This window comes from Sminthopsis crassicaudata, chromosome 1, assembly GCF_048593235.1.
Source record: "Sminthopsis crassicaudata isolate SCR6 chromosome 1, ASM4859323v1, whole genome shotgun sequence".
In the NCBI taxonomy this organism is placed as follows: domain Eukaryota; kingdom Metazoa; phylum Chordata; class Mammalia; order Dasyuromorphia; family Dasyuridae; genus Sminthopsis; species Sminthopsis crassicaudata.
The window spans coordinates 743,955,314-743,973,528 of NC_133617.1; the positions used below are offsets into that span (position 1 = coordinate 743,955,314).

At 43.4% G+C, this 18,215-nt stretch overlaps 1 protein-coding gene across 1 annotated transcript in view; it reads right to left on the minus strand.

Annotated features, from left to right (window-relative positions):
* Positions 1-336: 336 nt before the first annotated feature.
* Positions 337-18,215, minus strand: part of SCN10A (sodium voltage-gated channel alpha subunit 10) — a 90,013-nt gene continuing 72,134 nt past the window's right edge. Inside the window, exons 21-27 of the mRNA XM_074289216.1 lie at positions 16,833-16,955; positions 12,299-12,580; positions 7,822-7,875; positions 6,378-6,519; positions 5,130-5,230; positions 2,937-3,207; positions 337-1,571 (exon numbers count right to left, since the gene is read on the minus strand). Coding sequence (XP_074145317.1) covers positions 337-1,571; positions 2,937-3,207; positions 5,130-5,230; positions 6,378-6,519; positions 7,822-7,875; positions 12,299-12,580; positions 16,833-16,955 — 2,208 coding nt within the window. The remainder of the gene's footprint in view (positions 1,572-2,936; positions 3,208-5,129; positions 5,231-6,377; positions 6,520-7,821; positions 7,876-12,298; positions 12,581-16,832; positions 16,956-18,215) is intronic.

An 18,215-nucleotide genomic window follows, 5' to 3' on the forward strand; every position in this document is an offset into this window, starting at 1 on the left:
CTTCCTCCTCTCCAGGATTGTAAGAACTCCAGTTTCAGTTACCAAAATTAAAAAAAGAAAAGAACATGAGAACACAATGTCCTTGTTTTAATTTTTAAGTGAAGTTGGGACTTTGGAACTTCTCTTGGCAGAACAGTTGGTTTTCCCCGACTAGGGATGGTGGTCCTGACATATGCAGATGCTCTTTCCCAGACCTCCTCCCCCTGGCCTCTGGCATGCATTTATGAGAGGTGGGCTGAGCCTGAGGGGCCCTCTGTGGTCAGGAAAAAAAGCTAAGGGTGCATCGAGAACTGTGTATGAGTCTGTGCTGAGCAGATTTTGGACCTGTCCAGGGTGCTATATCGACGAGGCTTTGTCCACGGCCTGGGATGGCTGCTCATAGCCAGCATCTTCCTCCTTTAGTTCAGGATCAGATGTGTCCAGCTGTCCTTCCTCACTGAGCCCTCTGGTGACACTGTCGTAAGATGGGGGGAAGGACATGGTTGATGCAGTTTCTGACTTGTCTGGAAGCCCGCTGTTTTCCTTCATCATGAATTCAATCAAGCCTTCATCTTCAGTGGCCCTCTCACATATCCGTTCCCCAGAATTATGAGGACGTGCATCGATGACCTGTCGCAGGGACTGCTGGATGAGGTAATTTCTGTAGGCCCTTTGAATGATGGAAGCGGACAGATTTTCCTGTTTTGATCTCAGAGTCGTTGCAATTGGTTCATAGGACTCTTTAGAAGGATTAGCTGACATGAACTTTTCCTCCATTTGGGCTTTCAGTGTGTCCATGTCCCCAGATTCTCCCAGCACTCTCTTGGTAAAGGCAAACAAGATGTCTAAGCAGTGGATCTTGTCCCCCGTGACCAAGGGCAGGTCCATCTGGATGAGCGTATTCTGGTTGGGTTTTGGAATGCGCAGGGGTTCTGTCAGAGCATCTGCAAAATCTGAAAGGGCTGAGAACGTAATGAACTGCGTGGCCTCCGGGTCAAACTTTTCCCAGGTCTCGTAGAACATGTCGAAGTCGTCCTCGCTCAGCGGCTCCGTGCTCTCCTCCGTGGCCACATTGAAATTCTCCAGGATGACGGCAATGTACATGTTGACCACGATGAGGAAGGAGATGATGATGTAGCTGACAAAGAAGGCGATCCCGATGGTGGGATTTCCACAGTCTCCTTTGGATTTATTGGAATTTACTCGATCTGGGTCACAATATGGCCTCCCCCTGTTGAGGATGGGGCTGAGCAGCCCGTCCCAGCCGGCCGACGTGGTGATCTGGAAGAGGCAGAGCATGCTGTTGGCGAACGTCTGGAAGTTGAACATGTCGTCGATCCCGGCCTCCCACTTGACGTAGGCGAAGTTGGCCATGCCGAAGATGGAGTAGATGAACATGACCAGGAAGAGCAGCAGGCCGATGTTGAAGAGGGCGGGCAGGGACATCATGAGCGCGAAGAGCAGCGTGCGGATCCCCTTGGCCGCTCGGATCAGCCGCAGGATGCGGCCGATGCGGGCCAGGCGGATGACTCGGAACAGCGTCGGGGAAAAATAATTTTCCAGTGACTTCATGATGCCAGAAAACACCAAACCTTTAAAAGAAAAGGGGAGGGGCTGTGCATTTTTAAAATTCTAGGATCCAAATCAGAACAAGGACAACATAAATTGTCACCTCTTGGTCAGTTCCTTGACTACTATATTTCTTCTTTCCTCCCTTCCCCTTCTTTCTTGCTTGCTCCTTCTTTCCCTCCCTTCCTTCTTCCCCCTTTCCCTCCCTCCCCTCCCTCCTTACTTTCCCTCCTCCCTTTCTCCCTCTCTCTCTCTCCTCCCTCCCTTCTTTCTTCCTTCCTTCTCTTTAGTACAGGGCCCTGTCCATAGTGGATGCTAGATAAATGACTACATAATTAACTGAGACACTGATTGAATCCTACTATATACATCTTAGAAAGGCATTACTGCCAGGGATGTCACAGTGAACTTGGATGTAAGTTCTTGGAGAATTTGCTAAGCAACCATTGTCCAATGTTAGTCTAGAAGCTTTTAGTTCCCTTGAAAATGACTTGGGGAGAATCCATTTGGTGCTAATGGAAGCTAAAAAAGACTGGAGAAATGAACACTGAGAGGGAAGCATGAAGTATTTCCAGGTATTTTTCCTCCTCTCCATTTCCACCACCATAACCAAATGAAATTTTGGAAAGGAAAAACAAAGACTTTTGACAGTTTTGTGGCTATGGTTATAATCTGAACCTACAGAGGGGAGATTTTTACCTAACTGAGTATCTGAAAAAGTCAGGTCCCAGTTTTCTTCCAGCAGGAAAATATCACTAAAACAAAGCCAATGATCATGGCAATAAAATACAGTTTTCTTGAGAACGCTCCCCTAAGACATGACCCTTGGTTTCTTTCTGGGAGGGACACCAGCAAACAGCTAGTGTCTACATAGGCTGGTTTATCTTTACACTGTATTAATTCACTTCCCATAATGCACTCTCTGGATTATATAGAACAGTTCCCCCCACTTTTAAAGGGGATCTGGATGTGTGATTTCGCTGGTACTGGGAATCCTCAGTGAGGAAATTCCCTCTTTCAGTGGAGATGGACAAGGGTTCTGGAATGTGGAGTTTCAGAGAGTTGCCTGGAACATTGAAAGATCAAGTCACTTTCCCAAGATCACATGGCCCTGACACATGTCAGAGATGAGACTTGAACCCAGCATCTCCTGACTCTGGGACCAATTCCTTCACCACTCTCATGGCACACAGTTTGCTTTAACAATCTCCAAAGCACTTGCTCCAAGCAAAATGGCTCATCCCTAAGAAGACTTCAGAGGTCAAGGGACTTTGAGGGGGGTTCCTGGATCAATGAAGGAAGTTCAAAGAAGCAGCATGTCATTTTGAAAGCTAACTCTGCCCAGATCACAAGCTCAGGGCTCCCCCTCCCTCCACACGATCACTTACTTGCAATTGAGAGGACCACAACAATTAAATCAAATATGTTCCACCCATTGATGAAATAGTAATGTCTCAGAGCAAACACCTTCAGAACACACTCTGTCGTGAAGACGGCAACGAAGAACTGGTTGATCCGGTTAAGGATTCTAGTTTTCTCTTTACTCTGGTCATCTGTCTCCACCATCATGGTGATCATATTAAGGCAGATGAGAACCATGATGGCCACATCGAAGGCTTGCCGGGTTACGATATCAAACACAAAGCCTTGGTATTTATTCTGGGAAAAAGAGAAGGGGTCATGTTGGCCAGCCAATAAGCATTTATTAGGTACCCAGTATGTGTTAATGGGGTTTAGAAATGGGAACTCCAAAGGACTAATTAGAATTGCTGGTACTTTAGACAAGCATCTCACCCCAAAATGCTTTCAGGATAAGAATATTGGGTGTGTGAATGTGTGTATTTGTGTGTGTGTGTGTGTGTGTGTGTTCTTTTATGTGTGTGTGTATGTGTGTTCTTGTGGAGGGACTGGGAAGAATGGGGATGGATGAGACTATGAACCTCAGAACATGAGGCATCTCCTGTTACAGAAGAAGAAACCCCCCATGTGGTAGCTTCCCATTTAATAGATGAATCTAGTTCACTCAATCCATACTCAGCTGTGTCTGGTAAAAAGAAGCATTTTCCATGTCCTGGAGCAAACCTCTGGACATCCTGCCCTGGTCATGGATCTGGGTAAGGGTCCTTTAGCTAATATGTATTTTCTTTTCTTTTTTATTCTTTCTTTCTTTCTTTCTTTCTTTCTTTCTTTCTTTCTTTCTTTCTTTCTTTCTTTCTTTCTTTCTTTCTCTCTCTCTCTCCCTTTCTTTCTTTCTCTCTTTCTTTCTTTCTTTCTTTCTTTCTTTCTTTCTTTCTTTCTTTCTTTCTTTCTTTCTTTCTTTCTTTCTTTCTTTCTTTCTTTCTTTCTTTCTTTCTTTCTTTCTTTCTTTCTTTCTTTCTTTCTTTCTTTCTCTCTCTCCCTTTCTTTCTTTCTCTCTTTCTTTCTTTTTTTGCTGAGGCAATTAGGGTTAAGTGACTTGTCCAAAAAGTGTCTCAGGTCATCCTGACTTCAGGGCTGATGCTCTATCCACTGTGCCACCTAGCTGCTCCTTATATGTATTTTACCTTTGGCTTCCTGTTTTTTTCGTCCTTCATCAATCTGTCCCCAAGCTATGCTGATTCTTCCATCAAAGAATCTCTCCATCTAATCTAGTCCTTCAATGTCCCCTACCTGGATTAATTTCCTGCACCCCTAAGTGTTCTTCCAGAGTCTTGCACCCTTCCAATTCATGGGGATTAAAAGTAGGTTTAGGGGCAGCAAGATGGAGCAATGGATAGAGCACTAGCCCTGAAGTTAGGACCCAAGTTCAAATCTGGTCTCAGACACTTAATATGTCCTGGCTGTGTGACCCTGAACAAGTCACTTAACCCCAATTGCCTCAGCGAAAAAAAAAAAAAAAAAAAGTAGGTCTAATGAAAATGACGTTGGTTTTGAAGTCAAAGGGCTTGAGTTTGAATATTGTATCTGAAACTGACCATGTGATCTATCTTAGATAATTTTACCCATCTAGACCTCCTTTTCCAGACTTCTAAAATGAGGGACCAGATGACCTCTGACCTTGCTCCCTCTCTTCATCTATTACCCTATGGACCTATGACAAGAACTATATTTAAATGTGTCAGCAAGATTGGCAGTAGAAGAGATTGGAAAGGGCACAAGAAGCAAGTTGGTGACCATTATTATTGATGGTTTAGTTCTTTCTTAAACAACCATGAATACTGGAGTTCATGGAGCCATGTGGGATTTTATTTTATATTTCTTTTCTCATCTGAAGTTTTGTTGTTGTCAGTGGCTTTTTGTTGAATTGGTTTCTTTGGCCATATGATTGCATTCTAATATGAAAACTTCTTCAGCAAAGCAGACCAGGAGCACCTCTGTAACTTAGAGTCTTGGGGAGTTCACTGGGAGCATTCGCTGGGAGCATCGAAAGGGTATGCATTGCCCAGGGTCACAGAGCCAGTAAGTGTCAGAGGTAGGATTTGAATCCTGGTCTTCTTGACTCCAAGACTGATCTGCTAGCCACTATACCACACTGCCTCCCTATTGATGACTATTAAGTTTATAAGAAAAAAATATATGAGAAAAGAAATTCTAAGACTTACCAGTGGTCTTGGGATTGGTTTTTGAGGCTTCTTGGATCCCAGTTTTTTCATGGCATTATAATATTTCTTTTGTTCTTCGGTCATGAATATATCTTGACCACCTAAGTACAGGAGTTAACATTACCATTAACAAAGAGAATGGCCAGCTGGACACACACAGACACACAGACACACAGTCACACAGACACACACAGACACATACACACAGAGACACACACACAGATACACACACAGAGACACACACACACAGACACACACACACACACAGACACACAGACACAGACACACACACAGACACACACACAGACACATACACACAGAGACACACACACAGATACACACACAGAGACACACACACACAGACACACACACACACAGAGACACACACACACAGACACACACACACACACACACACACACACAGAGCTCTCTCAAGTTTCACAGACTCAAAGAATTTGGAATTGGAAAGGACCTACGACAGCTCCTAATCCAAGATCTAGGAGTCCATGGAAAGTCACTCTTCTGGACAGTGACCATATTTAACTCCACTCTCCTCCCCCAATGACTAAAACTCTTAATCTCATCACTGGCTCCAGGTCGAGGACCACAAGTCTATGTCTATCTGTAAATTCAAATTCTCTTTGCACAAGATTCATCACAGGGGCCAGATGTTGTTTGGGACAAACCTGTGGCCAGCTATAGAGGCAGAAAAGGATGCCCTTTATCTAGTCTTAGGATCATAGTCATACACAATAGCCTCAGACAACTGCCCATCCGACCTGCCTTTCAACCCAGCTGTCCCCAGCCCAGCACCACATGTTTTTGTTTGATCCTCATCTTTGAGGGCAGAGACCATGTCATAGGCCAAACCTTTATCTCCTCCAGTACCTATGTATACAGTAGAGACTAAATAACTGTTTTCTTGAGTGACTTGAGTGAATCGCTGGGTAGAAGAAGTGAATCTCTTCTACAGGGGCCCAAAAGGTCCTTGCCTGGCCACCTCTACCCCCAGGCTACCACCACCCAGTCAGAGAGAAAGATGGGAGTTCCTTGAGCTCAAAGACTGTCTTACCCTTTTTTATTCCTTGCAGTTAGCACAGTGCCTGGCACTTAGTTTGCAACATTTATTGACTATTGGCTATTGGAAACGACCCCTGCCTCAGTCTGGGAGGGCTGGAGCTAGAGACTCAAAAAGCCACACGGTAGGATCACAGAAAAGCTTCAAGAGATTATCCACTTAGGAAAGACTTATCTTTTTCTTTTGTTGATTAAAATTGTCGATTATAACTCCAACGAAGAGGTTCAGTGTGAAGAAACCCCCAAAGATGATGAAGATGACAAAATACAGGTACATGTACAGGTTGGCCTCCCACAGGGGCTGCTCCTCTTGCTGTGGCCAAACAGAGCAGAAGCATTAGGAGCCCGGGCCACACGCTTGTGTGGACAAAGATAAAGTGAGTTGTTATGAACCCAGAGACATCCTCCAAGGACTGACTGCCCAAGGGTTCAGTCCCAAAAATGGACCTAGAAGGGAAGCTCATGGTAGGACATGAGATAAAGTCATGAAAAGGTTGGATTGAAAAGCAAAAAAAATCCTCCTAAATCCCAAACAAACCAAAATAAAACAAAAAACCAACCCACAAATGAGCCTTTGATGACTGAGCAGAATCTTGACCACTGACAGGTGGCAATTGATAGGAAACTCTTTGATTCCTTTCCTTTTTGCTTCAGTCACCAAAGTTAAAGGTTGTTTTGAGATCTCACTCCTCCATAAGCTAAAACCACAGGGGAAGGAGGTAAGAGGTTCTAAGATGGCACCTTTCTTTAAGCATCTTTCCCCCATCCCTACACTAGGCCCGAAATCATCTCCCTTAAAGAGTCATTCCTTGGCTAAGGGCTTATCTAGGTCACTGTCTTAAAATGCCAATTTTGAGCAGGAGAGAGAGGAGAGACATGATCGGTTTGTATTATTTTAGGGAGAATGATTATGTCAAATAGATGCAAGGGAGGTGAGAGTTAGAAAATACCTTCACCTCTTCCCACGCTCCCTCCATCCCTTACATGAATACCTTTCTTTCCAAGGCTCCTTTCCCACTCCTCAGCATTTACGTTGTATCTACTGCTTTGTAGATGTTATTTCCCTCATTGGAATGTAATCCTCTTGAGAATAGAAATCATTTTTGCCCTTTTTTTGGCATCTCCAGTTTTTAGCACAGTGCCCGGCCCAAAGGAAGCCCTTGAAAATGCTTGTTGACTGATTGATTGATTGCCTGAAATGCTATATTAATTGCATCTCATCAAATGAAGAATTGCTCTCTGTAGTCTCCTCTTTTCCAATCTCACAACAGCTCAGGGAGGACCTCACATAGTCTCTAGCCTCTCATCAAATCCTTCCTCCAAGAGGAGGCCCAAGGACAAAGAGAGCTCCAGCGGTGGGTTTGGCAATGGCTGGTGCTATGGACAGGAGGTCCCCTTTCCTCTCTGGGGCATCTGGGAAGGGCTTTTGTGGAGGGAGGAGGAAGACAGTTCCAGTCACTTAAGCCTCATTCCTGATCCACAGTAAATTCTAGCATGTGGCCACTGCTTTTGCCTTCACCTATGAAACAGGGGGATTAGGATGTCGGTATGGACTGAGAACAATTACATGAAGATGTGAGGCGGCAAGAATTCTACTCCATGCTCACCGACTCACCTTCCGGGAATCCACAGCAGCATACATGATATCCATCCACCCTTTAAATGTTGCCTGTGAACAAAGGGCAGACGGCAAGTCTCAGAGTCGGGCAGCAGCATGGGCCTGGAATCCTAGTTTCAAATACTTTCTATCGCTTATGTCCCCAGACAAGTTGGCAAAGAGTTCTTGCCTCAGTTGCCTTCATGATAAATAATTTACATCAGGAAATGTGGGCAGAATGGTGGATTCAGCCATTGTATGGGTCTGACCCAAAGGGCCCTTTGCATAGGTGGGGATAGCAGAAAGAATACTGGACTAGGAATATGGGGATCCGGGTTAAAATCCTGCCTCTGACCATACCTGGGTAACCTTGGATTTGACACTTAAAATTTCAGACCCAAGTTTTCTCTTCTGTTAAACAAGGGAGTTGGACTAGATGAGCTTAAAGATTCTGTTCAGCTCCACATTTATGGTTTAAATCCCAGACCTGTTATTTACTGCCCAAATGTCATTAGTGGCACAGGGGATAGAGTGACAGGTTGGGAGTCAGGAAAAACCGAGTTTAAATCGAGCCTGAGACACTAACTGTGTGACTGGGCAAGTCACTTATCCTTAGTCTCCTCATCCCCCACATGGGGATAATAATAGCTCTTACCTCCCAAGATTGTTGGGAGGACCAAGTGGAATAATTACTGTAAAATCTTTAGCACAGTGCCTTGAAAGTAGTAGGTACTAAATCAATGTTAGAGTAACCTCTGTGGGTCTCAGGTTCCTCATCTACAAAATAAGAAGGCTAAACTAGCTGATCTTTTAGGAGCTTTTCCATTCTAACTTTGTGATCTGATGATTCTAGTTGATACCTGACATGTTTGATGGGAAGGAGGAGGCAATTTTTAATATTTCTATATTTTTATTTATATAAGACTCTCATGCCGTCATAACATCCTAGGCTTGGAATGGCTCTGGCACATCATTCATCCTGGCTTATATTTGAACAAAAATCCCTCCTATGTTATCCCTAACAAGCAGTGCTCCAGCCTTCCTTTGAAGACCATTATTGGTGAAAAGCCCATGACATTTCAGGCAATGCTTTCCATTTGGGGGAAATTTTCCTTAGAACCTGAATTTGCATAAATCAGAATAGTCAGTTTCCCCTAACAATCTTGTAGGTATTGGAAGACAGTCATCACGTCTTTCCCAAGGTTTATTTCCTCCCGACTAAATATCCTTGGTTCTTTCAATGGCTTTTCCTAAAACATGGTAGCCAAATGAAGGACCTCATGTCAGATATAAAGGATGAGCAAGGAACGCACCTTGAAGTCAATGGCTGTCATGTTGAAAATATATTGGTCAAACAAAGGAATGGGGCATTCCCATTAAGGAAACACCCTTTGCTAATACAGAGCAATACCTGCCCTATGACTTAAGAGCCTTGTAGAGTTGCCTGCATCACTAAGAGCTTAAATGATCTAAGGTCAAACAGTCAGAGATTCCAAGCCCATTTCTCTAGCCATCCTTTACCAGGATGCTTCTTTTTATGGACACCATGCTTCTCTCAGATTAGTTTGTCTCCTTTGGTTGTCATGCTATACGGCCTGTTCATAGGTTTATAGGTCTCTATTTAATGTCTCATCAGATGGCTGCCATCTTACTTGTACCAACCTGCCCTTTATACGTAACTGTCACTTGACACTGGAAGAAACAGAAACATTATATATTCTCTGTAGTCCCTGGAAAGTTTCTCCTAGGCAGGAAGGGAAACAGTTTCCTTTCCATCCCTCCATGCTAGAAGGGATAACCCTCCTTTCTCCGTCATTCTAATAGTAGTTCTTGTGGATACCAGTCTGCCATAACCAGGGATTAGTTGTGATGGTGGAGGAGTGTCTTTGGTGAGGTTTTATTTATTTAAAGGTTCCCCACCTTTTCTTTTTCTCTCTGTTTCCCCAGTTTTTTTTTTTCGCGAGTTTCCTCTTGCTTGCTCAGCTGGCTCTTATTCCTAATGAGTAGAGGTAGGATTCCAGTGCTCTAATGCCAATTTTGCCGGCAGCTATTGTCTGTAAGCAGCTCTTAAACAGAAATCAAGCTGACAGGCCTCTCTCTCGCCTCTGAGATTGCCCACTTAGTCCCTTGCCCACGGCCTCTCTGCTCCTGGCACATTGCTTGAGCAAGACTCAGATGTGATGTTGTCTATGAAAGTAGATCACATAGATGGATGATTGACCCAAAGCACAGCCTCAAGATGTCAGGAAGCTAGTGCAGGAAGTGCCATCAATGGGCTATTTTCATGAGGGGTTGCTATTAGCCAGACGCTCGGCATGGCAGCCACTCCTGGACATCAACACCGATATCGGCTCCCTAGGGATGTTGAGTGATGTGAATGGTGCCCACGGGGTCCTCTGTGTCCATACCGGCTGATGTTCTGCTGGAGACCTGGTCGCCATGTTTTGCATTTACCATCTTGAATAAATCCTTGTGTCCCCACTGCTGAGCTGCCACGCTGTAACCTTATCCAATGATTTGTGGGGTCCCATCTCTCTTTTTGGAATCTGGAACATGAGGGAGATGGCCCAGCCAGCTCTGCTAGGAGGGTCCAGAAATAAGCACCCTGAGTTCCCTGCTAGTGAACTGAGGTATAGCCGGGGTGCAAGACCTGTTCAGTCTTCTGGCTTAGATAGTGCCAGGGGTCCAAAGATATCCATGTTGTACAATGGAAAGTATTCTGGACTTAGAGTCTATACACACTCCCATGCAACCATGTCAACCTCTCTGAACCTCAGTCTTCTCATTAAAATGGAGATAAAGACAGAGGTGTGGAGATGTCATCATTGTAGGGAATGATCCATGTAGAAACTCCTTTTGATGGTCAAGAAAGAGGATGGTTTTGGGGTCAAAGGACATAAGCTCAGTACTACCAATTTTAACATGGGAGATCTTGGATAAGTCATTTCTCTCTAAGCCTATACACTCCTCTGTAAGATGAGGCATGAAAGGATCCTGGAGTTAGGAGAGACTTTAGAGGCCAGATTCTTCATTGTGTGCACGAGGTTAAATGAAAAAGGCTTGGGCCAGCAGGCCTAACAAATCCCTCCTAGCTCCAGATCTAACAGCCCATCACACAGAGAGCCACTCTCCTGCAGCTTCTCTGTCTTAGAGAGATGCCAGACTTGCCCAATGTCCCACAACCTGTGTATCAGCAGAGGGACTTGGGTCTCCTGAATCCAAGACTAAACAGACCTCCGTCCACCTGGGTAAACCTTAAAATGCTATAAAATCATGTGAGTTCTCGGGGCAATGCCCCAGTTCCTGGAATGAGGCAGTGGCTTGATGGCATCTGGAAAAGGCAACAGAGCAAAGTTTCGCAGAATCACAAATTTAGAATATGCAGGGCTTGAGTCATCTGGTCCAAGCCTCTCCTTGTAAAGATGAATTAACCCACAGAGCTGGGGTTCAAAACCAGGTCCTCTGGCTTCAGCCCTGATGCTCTTCCCCTCTACTTGCCTGATCTCTTACTGATTACACTTAATTGGACTTAATTAAATGTTCATTAATCCTTTGCTCATTTTGTAGTAGCCGTAGACTTGAGAAGTGAATGCAGCAGATTCCCCAGGATTCCTGGAGCGAGGGAGGTGATGCACACCCTGGAAGACAACAGCTTTTGTGCTGGACCCAGTGAGCAGGAATTAGACTTGCTTTCAGTTCTGTACCTTGCAACCCAGGGTGAGCTTCAGGGAACAGAAGCACAGGACTCGAACTGGAGAAATCATTTTCTGTGGGGATCTGTAGGAGGGGATACCATTGCATGGCTGGGAGAATGGGGTGAAAGTTTTCTTTCTCATATCTTCTGCGCTGCTTATTCTTTAAATATCTTTTGCCTTGGACTAACAAACCTCTGGCTGGTTTAGTTTATTGTGAGAGTTTAAATGAAAGCTGATTTAAAACATGCCTTTAACCTGAAGTTTTCTATGCTAGAGCTTTATCTATGCATTTCTTTTTATCATTCTTTTTGTTTGTTTGTTTGTTGTTGTTGCTGAGGCAATTGGGTTAAGTGACTTGCGCAGGGTCACACAGCTAAGAAGTGTTAAGTATCTGAGGTCACATTTGAACTCAGGTCCTCCTGACTTCAGGGCTGGTACTTTATTCACTGCGCCACCTAGCTGCCCCTCTCTCTGTCACTCTTAAAGACAAACAGAATGGCAGAATGCTTGGTGATCTTTGGATTTTGCAAACTCTTGCTGCCATTTGGCTTTTGGATGCCATATTTTTTCTTTTTTCTTTTTCTGAGGCTGGAGTTAAGTGACTTGCCCAGGGTCACACAGCTAGGAAGTGTTAAATGTCTGAGACCAGATTTGAACTCGGGTCCTCCTGAATTCAAGGCTGGTGCTCTATCTACTGCACCTCCTAGCTGCCCCTGGATGCCATATTTCTATGGCTTCTCCTTGGCCATTGCCTCCATCACATTACTCTCCCAATGACAATAGACAAGAAAAGGACTTACCACCTGCAGAAGAGCAAGGTAACCTATTCCCACATTATTAAAGTTGACTTTCACAGTGTCCCAGAAGAGACCTGAAGCACTCTGGTTATTACATTGGGTCTTGTCATTGGCAATTGACACATTCACAGGGGAGAAGTCTCCCACGGTGAGGTTAACACATCTGCCAAATTTTCCTGAAAACAGGTTCACTCCCATGATGCTGAAGATGAGCCAGAAGATAAGGCAGACCAGAAGGACATTCATGATGGAAGGGATTGCACCAACCAGGGCATCGACAACCACCTGGCAAGAAAAGCACACACACAGAAAGACAGACAGAGAGTAAGGGAGAGAAGTAGAGACAGAGAGACAGAGACAGAGATAAAGAGAAAGATAGAGACAAAAAGTTAGAGAGAGGCAGAGAGACAGACACAGAGAGAAGAAGACAGAGAGAGACAGAGAAAGACAGAGAGACAGAGATGAAAGAGAGATTCAGAGAGAGATGGAAACAGACAGAGAGATAGAGACAGAAAGAGAGACAGAGAGAAAGAGAAGAGGGGGAGAGGGAAAAAGGGAGAGGAAGAGATAACAATGACTATATTTAGTTATAAAATGGACAAGTTACAGAAAAAAATTGTACTGATTGGACAATAGAATAATTTCTATCTTTGAGAGTGATAAGATATCAAGATTAGATACTCATAAAGGCTACAGAGTTGGGTTTCCTCAGGTTTTTTAGAAAAGTGTATCACGTTCACTAATTAGATATGGATTAAAAATACTTCTCCTAGGACAAAGAACACCAGAGTCCAGCAGTGTGGTAAAATGAATAGAGTACCACACCTGAAGTCAGAAAGACCAGGGTTCAAATCCTGCCTCAACCCACTTGTCAGTAATATAATTCTGGACAAATCTATTAACCTTTCTGAGTCTCAGTTTTCTTAATTATAAAAAAGGGGACAACAAGATTGCCTTGCCAATCTCACAGGATTGTTGGGAGGCTCAAATAAGGCGATATATGTATAAAGCACTTTACAAAGCTCCAAGGATTATGTGAACATCAATAACTAAGAGATAAGAACAATTTCATAAGCATAGTGAACACACACACACACACTCACACACACACATACACACACACACTCACACACATACACACACTCACACAGACACACACAAACACACATATTTACACCCACACATACACACACGCACACACGCACACTCACACACACGCACACACACATACACACACACTCACACAGACACACACATACACATTTACACCCATACATACACACACTCACACTCACACACACTCACACTCACACACGCACACACACACACACTCACACACACATACACACACTCACAGACACACACAAACACACATATTTACACACACATACACACACGCACACACACATACACACACACTCACACACATACACATACTCACACACACACAAATACACATATTTACACACACACACATACACACATGCACACTCACACTCGCACACACACATACACACACACTCACACACATACACACACTCACACAGACACACACAAACACACATATTTACACACACACACACGCGCGCACACACACACACACACACACACACACACACACACACACGCTCAGGATCCTTGCTTTGATATAATGAATCACAACCTGGAAACTGGTGCTGTGTCTCTCTTGCTCCTAGGGAGCCAAACACAAAGCAGACCCAGCTGCACCTGCACTGGCTACTGTAGCTGCTTTTTTCCCCCAAGTGTTTTTAGGTTTGAAAAGTGCTTTCCTCACATTCTCTCACTGGAGCCTCCCCAGGAGGTGGCTACTCTCCATATGATTATGAATGAGGAACCTGAAATACAGACAGATTGAGTCTGTGCAGAGTGACAAAGGGAGCAAGATTTCAGATTCGTGATTTGAACGCAGCTTCGTTCTGACTTCCAATCCATGGAGTTCTCTCCATGCTAATGTGATTCCTCTTCAGCTGTTGTTATTTGTCCCTCATTCTGGAAGAGGACTGGGACATCAGAGAGCTGATGCTATGACATGCAAGTGAATTGGAGTGTTGGGCAAGGTCACCGGCCTCAGTTTCCCCTCCAGAGTCATCTAGGTTTAGTGGCCAGATCTAGATCAAGACCATGTCTCTACCCCAAGCATCAATACTTTGAGAGTCTCCTTTTCCTTTTTGTGGTCTGCATCTTCCTCTTACTCATGAGCTGTTAGCTACTTTTACCAGGTCTTATCATAGTCCTAAGGTAACCTTGGTTCTCAAAGTTCTTATATAGAGCAGGACCTTTCCCTTTTTCAAACATCAGTGGTTTCTTTGTGGCTACTCACTCAGCAGCACTTTCCTTTTAGGATAGGGTTTCTACCAAGGCTCTCTAGAGAACTTTTTAGATGGCCATTACCTTAGGACCACTTTTGGCCATTTTTACATTGGGGAAATTGGGGAAATTCGGTGATACCAGTCTTCTTCCTGAATCAAAAACCTCTTTTTAATATGGTAAATGAGAAAATTCATGGTTAGAGGAGCCACAATCAGCTCCAGCACTCAGTCTCACACAGACGGTTGCCTGTCCGCCCATACGTGTGTGGTAGAACCCCAGTCTCGCGCCTACAATTATAATTTTTATTATTCTTGTGACACATTGCTTTTATTATCGATCATTGTTGCAGGAAATCTGGAGGCAGGCAGACACACATATGCACATTAAGGCATATTATGGCAAGAAACCAGCTACTTTGGAAGTTTGGTAGATAGGACCTGCCCAGGTAATAATCAGAACTGACATTTGTAGAGTGCTTTGAGATTTGCAAAATGTTTTATGCATTATCTCATTTACATAGGACTACTTGATTCGAGACTGGAAATACAGTCAAATTAATTTTAAAAGCCCTTTTATTTGATAAAAGTTACAACTGTGACTTCAGAAATAATTGAATCAATTAGGATTGCCCTTTTCCTCATTATTAAAATGAGGAAAGAGTATAATATTCTAGAAAGAACCACTACCCCAGAAATGAGAAACTGTGAGTTTGAATTTTGGCTCTGCTCCCAAATGCCTGTTTAACATTTTCATGAACAAAGATGATGTGGTAGGAAAGAGGGAGGGAACATTTGGAGCAGCAGCAAGTAGCTGGTTTGGATGCATTGTCAGTTACCTATGCATAGAGAAAGTGCTTATTCAATATTGGTGGGATTGGATTGGGGCAAATGTAGGAAAGGAGAAAAGAAGATTGAATAGGGAGGGTGGGACTGTATAGTATAGGGTCTTCAGTGCTGGGATGAAGAAACTAGAATTTGTCCTATAAACAACTGGGAGCCATGGAAGATTTTGGAGCAGAGAAGTAACGTAGATGGAACCACACATTAGTTGGGTTCCTCTATGGGTGCTGTAGATTGAATTGGAGAGAGAAGACAGAAGGCTTTTGAGATAGAGATTTGTCTCAGATTTGTCTGGTGAGGCAGTTCTTGGATATGAACCTTAAGGAAAATAAATACGAATAAACAAACAAACGAATGAATGAATGTGAATCACTGGCATGAAATTGACTATGATGTAGGTCCAGCTTGAATTCCTTCCAAGAGACTCTTTCTATAGGGATCAGGAAGACCTCACCCAGCCTTATTCCAAGTACACACTTACTTACTTACCCCCCAAAATGTAGCCACTATCAGAAACATAATAGCTAGAATTTATAGCATCTTAAGGTTTGTATTATGGTTCAGATACATTATTTCATTTGATTCTCATAACAAGCCTAAGAGTTGGGTGCTACAAATCAGCCTTTCTCCATTTTGCAAATCAACAAATTGAAACTTGGAGAGGTCGAATGGTTTGCCCAGGATCACATGAGTCTCTGAGGCCGGATGTGAATTCATCTTCCTGACTCTAGATCAAACTACACCATGCAGCCTCTCATTTATGGAACTCATCTTTTACAGGTGGATTGTGGGAGCTACTTAAATGACATAAGCAAAGGTCCATGAAACACGTAAATGTCCAAATCTGGATGAAAAAAGACCCTTAAGGCATGAGAGGACACTCAGCTGTGATGGGGACTTTTATTCACATGTTCATTTACATTCACAAGAGCCTTTCCCACTTGATGGTGACAGCTGGATAGAAATTGAGAAATCTTTCTGAATATCTCAGTTGGATATCACTCTTTCCCTTTAGTGGGGATAGAGAGAAACCACTTTATCCAGACTACGATGAGTACCATTTGTGTGTGTGTGTGTGTGTGTGTGTATAAGACTTGATGAGTGTCAATCAATAGGCAGAGAACTGCATTTAAGTCTGAAGATCTAGGTTCAAATCCTAACTTTGCTCTCTGTGAGACCTTCAGTCAGTCACTTCATTTCTATGGGAATCCATTTCCTCATCTCTAAAGTGAAAGGAGTTGGACTTGATGGTCTCTAAGGTCTGTCTTTTCCAGCTCCTAATCTATAAATGTAGGGGAAAGGGAATGGTAGGTTTCAAAAGCTTTGGAACAGAGATCATTTTACCAAGTTTCCCATTTCAGCCTTACCCTCATGCCTTCAAAGCGTGACAGCGCTCTCAGAGGCCTCAGCGCCCGGAGTGTCCGGAGGGATTTAATGGGACCAATGTCAGAGTAGCCAAGAGTAGTTGCTATGAGGCTTATCATTGAAACCTGGAAGAAGGCAGAAAAGTTAGAGAACGTCATTCTTTGAATTAGTTTTCTTTACAAAGAGGAAAAAAACAACCCACAGACTTGGGAGAGTGAATGCAGTGGAGATCATCAGGGTTATGCTGGTATAGCTGATTCTCTGGGGGAAAGGAGGGAGTGTATCCATAATACTTTTAATCCATTGTTAATTTTCCATCATTTTCTTATGCCCAGAAAATTAAAAAAAAACAACAAGAAGAAGTTAACTTGTAGCATTTGTTGATTTTTGAGGTATAAATGCTCACATTGAAAATTCAACAATTAACTCCATGAGCTGGGATAATCTGGCTCCAGCATAGCCTTGGGCCACAGTGGAAATCTCAAGAGATCTCCATACACTAAAACATTGGCTGAATCAAATCAGATAGGGACAAATGTAAAATTGTACCCTTGGGTTAAAAAATTGAACTTGCCAAATGTGGAATGAATGAAGCACAGAGAGAAAACATTTCATGTGAAAAAGGTCTATGTGGTGATGGATTAAAATTCATTTTTGTGGCTTCTTCTTTCATCAGACACAATCCTGGCTATCGAGTGGGATTCTCTCCCTCCTCATCTCCACTCCCCAGTTTTCTTCAAGTCCACTCTAAAATCCCACTTTTTCTAAGAAGTCTTTCTCAATCCCTAAGTCCTCTCACTGTTTAGGTTGCCTCCAAGTTTATACCGTACGGATCTTGTTGTATTTAGTTGTTGCTCCCATTAGAATGTAAGCTCTCTGAGGAAAGAAATTGTTTGGGTTTTTTCATGTTCTCAGTGCTTAGCCCAGTGTCTGTGCTGAACATATAATAAATACTTGCTGACTTGATCATACAGGAGAGGATGACTGAACTGGCAAGAGGTAAAGAGCAGAATATCCTCATAAGAGAATCAGATGAACAAATTGGGGGTGTTTAACCTGTTGAAAACTTCGAATGGACCTGATAGTTGTCTCCAATTTGTCTTGTGGAAAATATTTGTAGCAGCTCCTTTATTAGGGCAAAGAATTGGAAATTAAGGGATTTCCCATCAATTGGGGGATGGATTGTGGTGTATGATTGCCATGAAATATTGCTATTCCATGGGAACTGATGAGCAAAAAAACTTGGACAGCCTTCCATGAACTCAAGAAAAGAGAAATGTACTGAATACAAAGTTAATAGCAAAGCTCGGGGATGGTCAGCTGTAAATGACTACTATTTTCAGCAGTGCAATGATCCATGACTACTCTGAGGTACTCATGATGAA